Source organism: Puntigrus tetrazona, chromosome 3 (genome assembly GCF_018831695.1).
Source record: "Puntigrus tetrazona isolate hp1 chromosome 3, ASM1883169v1, whole genome shotgun sequence".
NCBI lineage: Eukaryota > Metazoa > Chordata > Actinopteri > Cypriniformes > Cyprinidae > Puntigrus > Puntigrus tetrazona.
The window spans coordinates 2,367,166-2,377,165 of NC_056701.1; the positions used below are offsets into that span (position 1 = coordinate 2,367,166).

Sequence of the window (10,000 nt, forward strand, 5' to 3'; positions counted from 1 at the left end):
CGTCCTGTCCCAGGTTCAGAGACATTCCGTTATTCCAGCTCAGCGACCGTCCGTGGCTCCGCCTGCTAAGATGGGCGTGTCTCCGGCGAAGCCCCGCCCTCCCGCGACGGCGTCGCCTCTTCACGCCCCTCAGAAGATCGTGGCGGGGAAAACGGTGGTCGCCATGCCTACAGGCCTCATCAAAACCAGCAATAACAGCTCTGCGCGCACGCTTCCCGCCACTTCCTCGTCGTCGCATTTAAACGTAAAATCGCCGCAGTGTTTCCACGTGACGCCGCAAGCCAAAAACCACGAGTCGCCCAAACCGGGCTTCATCACGCCCATGCAGGCCACTCTCACCAAGTCTCCCCACAACCCCAGCTCGCCCATCATCAAGCTCACGCCCACCGCCTCGCCCGTCGTTTCCAGGACGCCCACGTTACCCAGCATGCACCAGCACGCCTCCAAGAGCCCGGGCTTCCACGCGGGGTTCGTCGCCGGCGGTTACAGCACCCCCGTGGTGCAGAAGAGTTCATCTCAGGGCAACAGCATCTCTGGACTCGCCACGACGACCGCGTCTGTCGCCAAGCAACCGGCCTCCAGCGCATCGCCGGTGGCGGCCAATCACAGTCAGCGACACAGACAAGTGGGTGGAGCTAATCAGGGAGTGAAAACGATCACGTCTGTGTCTACAGCCACAGCGTCTCCACTCTCACAGGTCTGTCTGCTCATGTGATTCAGGCCTGTTATCGGCTTTTAAGATTTAGATTATTACATTGATATAATTTAAAAATGTTGTTTTATTACTTTTTAAATAAACATTTAAATTGCTTAACAGAAAAAATAACAACATCGGCAAAAACAAGAATATTTATTCACCTATGGACTTATTTAATGTGCAATCTTTGGTTTAATTACATTTTTTTTAAACAAATTAATTACTTTTAAATTAAAAATAAATTTTAAAATATTTATAAAAATTTAAAAAAGCGTGAGATTTGGGAATGTTTAATTACAAAATTTAAATAAAAGAAATACTTATTTAGGATGTTTAGTAGAAATATTAAATATAATATAAATGAAATAAGAAATTGGAGAATATTTAAGTGTTTTCTTGTGATTTTTTTTTATTCATTTTTAATTTTTTTTCTTTTTAACATTAAAAAGTATTTAGTTTTATTACTTTTACACTTGTTTTTTTTAACTTAAAGGAGTAGAATTATTCTGTTATTCCCCTTTTAAGTTAGTAATAATCCATTCATCCATCCATAATAATTTATGCTGCAAATTTCGAAACGGAGCTTATCTTGAACTCAAATATTCCTCAAAATATAAGTGTACTCTGACAGTGTGATGATGGTGGTGGTGACGATGATGACGATGATGACGATGATGACGATGATGATGATGATGACGATGAAGATGATGATGACGATGATGATGGTGATGTGTTTCAGGTGTCCTCCTCCAGTGCTCTGCTGGGCTCGGCCGGTCCGTCTCTGCCGCTGGGCTTCGGGATGCTGGGAGGCCTGGTTCCCGTCTCTCTCCCGTTCCAGTTTCCAAACCTGCTGAATCTTCCTTCCTCTGTGGTTTCCACGGCGACCAGCGGTGGCTCGACCAATCCCAGCAGCTCAGGGTTTAACCTTCCCCAGAGTGAGTCAGCAGGGCTAGTTTAGTACCTTTTTTTAAGTCTTAGAAAGGTCTGTTTTGTTAACCTTTTCAAACGACTCCTCATCTTCATCACTGTGATGTTTCTAATAGATATGTTTCATGGGTGAGTCTATTAGTGACATCCAATAAAATCTCTAAGGCAACAAATGTACTCAGAAATTTAATATATAGACATGTCAAAAAATAGCATCAAACGGATATATTCACTTATTGTGTTTCACATCATGTATTGAAATTTTATTGTTGTTGTTAAAATTTCAGGTATATAAAAAATATAACGTACTGCTAATATGACATTAAATGTAGAAAATGAGACTTTATAAAAGATAGAAACATTTTTAGATTTTTTAATGTAAATTTTTAATTATATTATATTTATTTATAGTTGGAATTGCATTGATGGTCTTTAAGTAAATGCTAATCCGAATTAATCAAGCAGATAAATATGTAGAATTAAAAAGTTTAATTCGCTTGTCTTTTTTAAATTAGAAGAAATCATGTTGACCTACATTTTGTTCAGTATTTCCATTTTGTTCGTTGTTGAATTTAAAGGGGTCAGGAACTGCCTTAGTATTATGTGGACCTCAGAAAACAATTTTTTTTAAAAATAATCGGTGGGCGTGGTTTGACGTGCGGCATAGAATCGGTGGGCGGGGTTTGACTAGCGGTGTAGAATTGGTGGGTGGGGTGTAGAATTGGTGGGCGGAATTGGTCGTGCAGTGTAGAATTGGTGGGTGGGGTGTAGAATCGGTGGGCGGGGCTGATTATCTTCTGTGGAGGCGGGGCTTATCTGCACTATTACATCACAGAGTAAAACATTCCACAAGCTGTCGCCGACCGCCTTCAATAGAAGCTGTTTTTAGACTAAACTCACGGGATATTTTTACAGCAGTGACCTCTTAAATGTCGAAAGATCAAGATAATTCTGCTCGTCAGTTCACGACCCCTTTAAAACCCACACGACGTGGCAGCTGTGTTGTTCGTCACCTGCTCTTCATCACGTGGCTCGTCGTGAATCTGCTTCCTCTCATTGAATCCGTGTGTGGCGTCTCATGCGTGGTGCGTGTGTCTCTCTGTCCCGTCTCTCCTCAGATGTGTTAAAGGGTCTCATGTCAGGGGCTCAGGCCGCTCTGCCGCCACACTTACAGCTGGCTTTCTCAGGTAAACGCTGAGCGGGTGACGCTCCCGCGGCCTGCATGCGCGCGTTAGCTGCTACCTTCATCATCTTCAGCCGGGACGAGTCGCAGGGCTTCGGTACTCACTCTCTCTCTTTCTCTGTGCAGATGTCAATCAAACGCAGGGCGGAGACTTGAAGAGGAAGACCTTATGACGTCACAGAGCTCTTATCCGGGACTGACTCCACCCATTTTTATGCATGAAGCGCTGGCCGTCCAATGAGACGGGGCCATTTTTATACGCAATTTGAATATTGATGCTGATGATTAATGTTATTAGTTTGAATGATGATCCGTGGGTTGTACATATGTATCAATGTTTACACAGACGGACCTGATCACTGTGACGGGGAGGGAAACGTGTGTGTGTGTGTGTGTGTGTGTGTGTGTGTCTGCATGTCGATTAGCGCGCAGCTTCTGTACATGAGGATGTTTTTTAACGTGTGGATGAGTGAAGGTGTTCCTCCCTCTCTGGTGTGGGTCGGTGTCTCCGGTGCTGTTCACCAACGAAACGCCCCTTTAAATTGTTCAAACCAAATGACGAAGGGCGGGACGGCGGCCATTGTAATATACTTGAACTTTCAGGATTTGTTTACTTGCGTTTCAGGACACGAGCAAAATAAAAATGCAGAAGCCTTAGTGAAAACTGTGTCTGTGATGATTTTGGTCTGATTTTTAGTCTCAGAGCAGTTTTTTTTTTTGTATTATATGCAAGTATTGATTTAACCTTAAAACGAAGGTTCAAGGTTATATATATATATATTTTTTTGGTCTTAAATTCACTCTTAAAATACGATTTAAGTGACCATTTCATAAAACACTGTTTTACAGAATTTAGCTCCAACCCCCACCCAAAAAACAAGTACAGTTCCATAATATAAAGTGCTCTTTTGTTTTGCACTAATTTAGTTAAGATCATCTAAGTGTGCTTAACTGCTATTTTGAGACACCATTAATAAAGTAAACACACTTTTAACATTTTTAAAATGTATTTAGTTCCATCTTTCATACAATAGCACACTCAATTCTAATACTTTTTTTTAAATACAAAAGGTAGAGCACTTTAGCTCATATTCAAGTTCTTTTAATGTACTAAAAATTATTCTTTAGCGCTTATCAAATACGAAATTAGTGCTTGAAAATACATAATGGAAGTGTACTAGTTTTGCCTGTATTAACCCACAATGAAATTATCAGTTGTTTTAAGTTATATGTAACCATAACATTTCAAATACAGGAGAAAATGAAATTATCATAGGCATGCATCCATAAAAATGCAGATTTTAGATTAAATTTTTTTCCTTTTTATATCAGGCTTCAAATATCTATTTGGATGTCTTTGGAGGGCTTGTTAAAAATGTATTTAGCTTGAATTGTCTTGAATAAATCTAACAAAGCCAGAAATTGTTGTCTGAACACTTGAGGTTTTAACAAATGTTATCAAAATTGGCATTTCCCCCAAAGTGTAAAAAAAAAAAAAAACAGTATAGATACCGTTTTATTTCAATGTGTGCATCTCCTGCTTTAATCTGGAGTCGATGAAGAATGAAGAACCACGAAGAGCTTCAGCAACTGAACCTAAACTAGTTGAAGCCATTAGAAAAGTCTGCGCCATTTTTAATAAGCGGTATGTAAAAAAACGATCAGCATCCCGCGCCGAGGCCAAGCTTCAGAAACATCACAGTCGGGACAGAAACTGTGGTACTGTGAGTTTAATTCATCATCCTCAATCTTCATCGGGTGACATTCAAGTAGCAAACACGTCGAGTACAAAATATCAACGAGGTGAACGAGATCGGTCTAAATCATAACGACTCAAAAAGAACCGGAATCCACCGAACGGGCAAACACGGGGTCAACTCAAGCTGAGGGAGAAGGACAGACAGTGAATGGCAGTGACGCCCGTCTCCACAGGAAGCGGTTCAGTCTATTTGACCAGCGGCCTGGTCTTATCGTCGTCTCCACACTGATGCGCTTTATACTTTTTCACTTCTGCCATGTATTTAGTCCAGGCGTCTCCTTTGCCAGCCTCCACCTGCGCACACACACACACACACACACACACACATGACTTTCAAAGAATCCTGAAAAATACAACATATCGCCATTTCCACAAAAACACTCATCAGCACAACCGTTTTCAACGCCGATGATAATCTTGACCCTCAGGCCAGGAGATGCTGGAAACGTACATGATTTAACAACTGAAAACAGATCAATTAATTTTTCTAAATTCTAATTTTATGAATTTTCTCATTCAGTTCTTGGTGAGCAGAAAAGACTTAAACACCAATGTAAAAATGTTGAAAGGTACCCAATTATGTACTAATTCATCCCGTTTAGCCAATTCTGGAAGAAGTGTTTAGATATAAATGTTTTAAACCATCTTGAAAACGCTCCAATGCTTCACAAACATTTTAAAATCACACAAACTGATATTAAACAAAAAAAAATACATTTGTACAGTATTATAAAACATATGAAACACTTTAAAACGTCTGAAGAAATATAACTATGGAAGAAAAAATGCTTCAAAAATAAAATAAAATAATTGGATTTGTTTGGCATTAAACGTCTGCTCTTGGGGTACAGGAAAGTTTTTTTTAAATACAACATTTACTCCCCTTATCTTTATATATATTTACCACTAAATAAACGAAATTAAGTCAGAATTGTGGGAAAGTTCAACCAAAAATGAAAATCGTGTCATCGTTTACTCTCCCTCGAGTACTTTCAAAGAAGATATTTTGGAAAAAGTTTGTAACCAGACCGTTGACTTCCTTAGCAGGAAACAAAACACTATAGAAGTCAACGGTGACCCGAAACGGCCTGGTTAAAAACCTTTTTTTCCTACAACAGAAAACAATTCCTTAACTTAAATCCTGAGGTAAAAAGTATTTTTTGTTCAGGTTTGTGATTAATTAATTACCTTTCACTACTTTCGACGGAACGGCCTTCCATAAAACACACCGCTGACCGTTGGTCTGTCGCATAGCAACGGCGGTTAAATCCGGAGCCGTTAAAAAATTTAAAATCTGCGCGAGGAAAACGTATACCGTTCGAATTACGAATCCGCGGTTTGGATCTCTCTAAATCAGCCCGATGACGACAACCACGCATTGCCATTAAGTCTCATTTGTTTGTGGCTAACAGCCCGCGTCTCACCTCGGAGTCGAGTTTCTGTTTCTTGGCCACCATCCCGGTCTTGAGGGCCAGTCTCGCGCCTCCCCTCCGCTTGCCCACCTGAGTCAAACAGGAACAGACTGACAGCGTTACACGGGCTTTGGGAAGCGACAGTGACCCGAATCTACTGACAGACACCCCTCTCTCTCCCCGTGTGTGAGTGTGTGTGTGTGTGTGTGTGTGAAGCTAATGTAAAGCGCGTCCGCTGCCGTTCTTACAAAGCTGCTCGCGCTTAGCGGCTTCTTGTCCTGAGCCGCAGCAGAGCTCTTCGTCTTCTCCTCGCCCTCGCCCTCTCTCTTCCTCTTCTCCTCCTCCTCCATCTTCTTCTTAAAGAGCTCCATGAAGCTGCCGTCGTTGGCGAAGGCGTTGGCCGCTTTGGGCGCCCCGTGAGCCGGGCTGCTGCCGCCGGACTCCCCGCTGCTGCTGCTGGAGGACTGGTGGTGGTGGTGATGGTGATGATGATGGCGGTGATGTTTGTCAGATTTATGCTGCTTTTTCTCCATCGTTTTACCGTTCGGTGAAGTAATAAATACAGCCTTCACATTCACTCCCGCGGTGTTCTTATTTCTGCACCGAAGCCACGGCTTGCGGTTTAATGAATAAAAAACAAAACTCGCATGTATTTTAAATGCGCACACGCGTAATACAGGTGAAAATGAAAGAATAATACGTTAGCTCGCCCCGTTGCGGGATCGTGAAGCGTCGCGGCGAAACAAAAACACCGCCGTCGACGAACAGAAAGCGCGCGGTTGTCGAGCCGCGGGAGCGAGCGTGTTCGTGATCGCACACCGGCCGGATTGAGCGTGAATCGGCAGGATTTCGTGGTTTTGTCCCGATGTTTTTCGCACAGGTTTGTTGTATTTTAGCGTCGCTCCGCCATACTTCATTTCATCTGCGGTCCGCTCCCGGGTGCGCGAGGGAGGCGCCGGCGCCGCCTGCAGGCCGGAGGAGGAACCGCGGCGCTTCCCGCGTACAGCTAAAATAAAATAAAACATTTAACATGTTTTATTTTACTTATTTCTTAGCTACAATATTTTTAAAAACAAATAGTGGTTTCTGGATCTATCATTTAATCCAAAATCTATGTATTTTTAGTCCTAAACTATTCCTTTAAAGAAAGAGTTAAAAGATGTAAGATATATCCATATATATGATATAGTCCTAAACTATTCGTGTGTGTGTGTGTGATAAAATAAGTTTTGACTAACTAATCTGCCTAAATGTGATGACAATATTTAATAAAAAAATACAATTTGATTTAAGGAACAATAAATTGAGATTATGTAGAGTAAAATATATTTTTTAAATTATTTAATACAGTAATATCAGTAATACAATTAGACTAACTCATCTTACTATATTTTATTAAAATAATTAAAAATGCTTAAAATAATTGTAATAATAGTTTGATTTAAATATACATTTCCAGACCCAACAGATTAAATGAAATGCTTTAATACACAGAACAGTTCGGTATACCGTGAGTGATAAAATAAGATCGTCATCTAGCTAAACCTGATTTAAAAAAATAATACAATTTGATTAAAATGAATGCACTTAAAGTTAGAATTAAGTTGATTTAAATAACACACCTGACAGTACAGTACCACAGTATAGAGTAATACCTGGAAACAGTTTACACATTTAATGTGATGTTTACAGCAATGCAGTCTTTTATGCATTAGTTGAATGATCATGATTATATTCGGAAGCAGACATATTAAAACCATAAATCATAAATATGAAAAGGTATGCTACTAATAAGCTAATATTACAAAACGTTCATCTTATTTCAGAAGTGTTCTGTTAATTCTTCGATGTCAGTATCTTTAATGCAAACAGGAGTCACGGACCAACGATAAATCGACTTATTCGTCCGACTTCAGCATTTCGTTCAGCATTTCATTTGATAAAACGGTTCATTATCCACTCACTTCAACACACAGATGTCACAGCATTTCGTACCGATAACCTCTTTTATTGTAGTGCAAAGAGAAGAAGGGTGAGACTAAAGTGATCATTTCCGTAGCGCCCCCATCGGTCCCGAGCGAACGAGGAAAACGCCGTGAGAAACACGCAAACAACTCGTGAACATCAGCACCGTGACCCAAAAAACGAACAAAAAGCAAACGAACGAAGCTCGGCCCGGACCGACGGGGGCCAGAACACAGTGTTCAGTCGGTAGTGTATTTCTGCCAAAACGAAACAACGACGAGATAAAAACGAAATCGAGCAGCAACTGGTGGGAACTCGCGCTCCTCCAGCGGTCCATCCGTGATGAGCGTTCACTAAACCACAGCGGCTCTCTGGAAAGATCCTGACGAAAGCTCTGGATTTGTTCGTGGCGTTCAAGGCTCCAGCGCAGAGCGTCTGGTTTCTGGATGGCTGAAGGCACCGAGTGTGTAAAGTGCACCGTAACCCCGATCGACACCCAACTACAGTAAAAACACTTTAAAGCTTTAAAAGAAACGAAGGTTGATCTGCTTCACGGAGCGCAAGGCTTTCCGGCTACAACTAAAAACGACTAAACCTGGTCTAAAACACACTGATAAAAGGACAGGGGTTTATCTGGGCTGCGGACGGGACAGGCCTCGCCGGGCTTGAGTCCACTGTCTCTGCTGGGAGAGGAAGGACTGAGCCGGAGCGGAGCCGGAGCGCTCTCCAGCCACCTTCTGATGAAGAGCCATGCCCTGAGACACACACACACACACACACAGAGACCAGAGTCAGCTAAGGCCTGAGAAAACACAGCACTGTCCAATTCTATTCCTATATTTAAATAATAAATAGTTTTTTCCATCTTAACGGCAGAATTGAAACCAGGCAATCATCGCAAAAATCAATTGCAGTTGTTAAAATATTTCGCTAACATCACATTTTTAGAGCCCTTTGAATTTTTAATTTTTTTTTATTAAAATGCAACAATTCCTTTCATTTTTGATTATTACAGTATTTATTTACTGGTAAGGTAAAGGTGTTCTGTTTCCTCACCATGTTGTACCAGGCTGAGATGATGAGCTTCTCCTCCTGATCATGTCTGGAGCGCGTCTTCTCGAAATCATGCTGAAACACACAGAGACCAGCGTCAGTGCGTCTGTCAGTCAGTCAGTGCGTCTGTCTGTCTGTCAGTCTGTCTGTCAGTCAGTGCGTCTGTCTGTCTGTCTGTCTGTCAGTCAGTCTGTCTGTCTGTCTGTCAGTCAGTGCGTCTGTCTGTCAGTCAGTGCGTCTGTCTGTCAGTCAGTGCGTCTGTCTGTCAGTCAGTGCGTCTGTCTGTCAGTCAGTGCGTCTGTCTGTCTGTCTGTCAGTCAGTGCGTCTGTCTGTCTGTCTGTCTGTCTGTCAGTCAGTGCGTCTGTCTGTCTGTCTGTCAGTCAGTGCGTCTGTCTGTCTGTCAGTCAGTGCGTCTGTCTGTCTGTCTGTCAGTCAGTGCGTCTGTCTGTCTGTCTGTCTGTCAGTCAGTCTGTCTGTCTGTCTGTCAGTCAGTGCGTCTGTCTGTCTGTCTGTCTGTCTGTCAGTCAGTGCGTCTGTCTGTCTGTCTGTCTGTCAGTCAGTGCGTCTGTCTGTCTGTCTGTCTGTCAGTCAGTGCGTCTGTCTGTCTGTCTGTCAGTCAGTGCGTCTGTCTGTCTGTCTGTCCAGTCGCGCTCGTCTGTCTGTCTGTCTGTCAGTCAGTCTGTCTGTCTGTCTGTCTGTCAGTCAGTGCGTCTGTCTGTCTGTCTGTCAGTCAGTGCGTCTGTCTGTCTGTCAGTCAGTCGTCTGTCCGTCTGTCAGCGCAGCTGTCTGTCTGTCTGTCTGTCAGTCAGTCGCGTCTGTCTGTCTGTCTGTCAGTCGTCTGTCGCGTCTGTCTGTCTGTCTGTCTGTCAGTCGTCTGTCTGTCTGTCTGTCAGTCAGTCGTCGCGTCTGTCTGTCTGTCTGTCAGTCGTCGTCTGTCTGTCTGTCTGTCAGTCAGTCGCGTCGTCTGTCTGTCTGTCTGTCAGTCGCCTGTCGTCTGTCTGTC

General features: G+C 42.6%; 4 protein-coding genes across 5 annotated transcripts in view; 2 read left to right on the forward strand and 2 right to left on the reverse strand.

Annotated features, from left to right (window-relative positions):
* LOC122341566 (ubinuclein-2-like) overlaps positions 1 to 3,471 on the forward strand; it is a 12,951-nt gene extending 9,480 nt beyond the window's left edge. Inside the window, 4 exon segments of the mRNA XM_043235020.1 lie at positions 1 to 697; positions 1,437 to 1,632; positions 2,743 to 2,811; positions 2,934 to 3,471. The exon segment at positions 1 to 697 is cut by the window's left edge and continues 420 nt beyond it. Coding sequence (XP_043090955.1) covers positions 1 to 697; positions 1,437 to 1,632; positions 2,743 to 2,811; positions 2,934 to 2,980 — 1,009 coding nt within the window. The 3' untranslated portion in view covers positions 2,981 to 3,471.
* LOC122341572 (tripartite motif-containing protein 16-like) overlaps positions 1 to 10,000 on the forward strand; it is a 341,738-nt gene that overhangs the window by 17,391 nt on the left and 314,347 nt on the right. The window lies entirely within an intron of this gene.
* Positions 4,523 to 6,922, reverse strand: trir (telomerase RNA component interacting RNase). Its single transcript, XM_043235057.1, has 3 exons — positions 6,227 to 6,922; positions 5,991 to 6,068; positions 4,523 to 4,860 (listed from the first exon to the last, which is right to left on the reverse strand). The coding sequence occupies exons 1-3, from the start codon at positions 6,509 to 6,511 to the stop codon at positions 4,753 to 4,755; spliced, it is 471 nt and encodes a 156-aa protein (XP_043090992.1). The 5' UTR covers positions 6,512 to 6,922; the 3' UTR covers positions 4,523 to 4,752.
* The window catches only part of hook2 (hook microtubule-tethering protein 2), a 16,499-nt gene continuing 13,946 nt past the window's right edge, over positions 7,448 to 10,000 (reverse strand). For both annotated transcript variants that reach the window (XM_043235024.1, XM_043235023.1), the window contains 2 exons: positions 9,000 to 9,071; positions 7,448 to 8,698 (listed from right to left, as the gene is read on the reverse strand). In XM_043235024.1, coding sequence (XP_043090959.1) covers positions 8,573 to 8,698; positions 9,000 to 9,071 — 198 coding nt within the window. In that variant the 3' untranslated portion in view covers positions 7,448 to 8,572. The remainder of the gene's footprint in view (positions 8,699 to 8,999; positions 9,072 to 10,000) is intronic.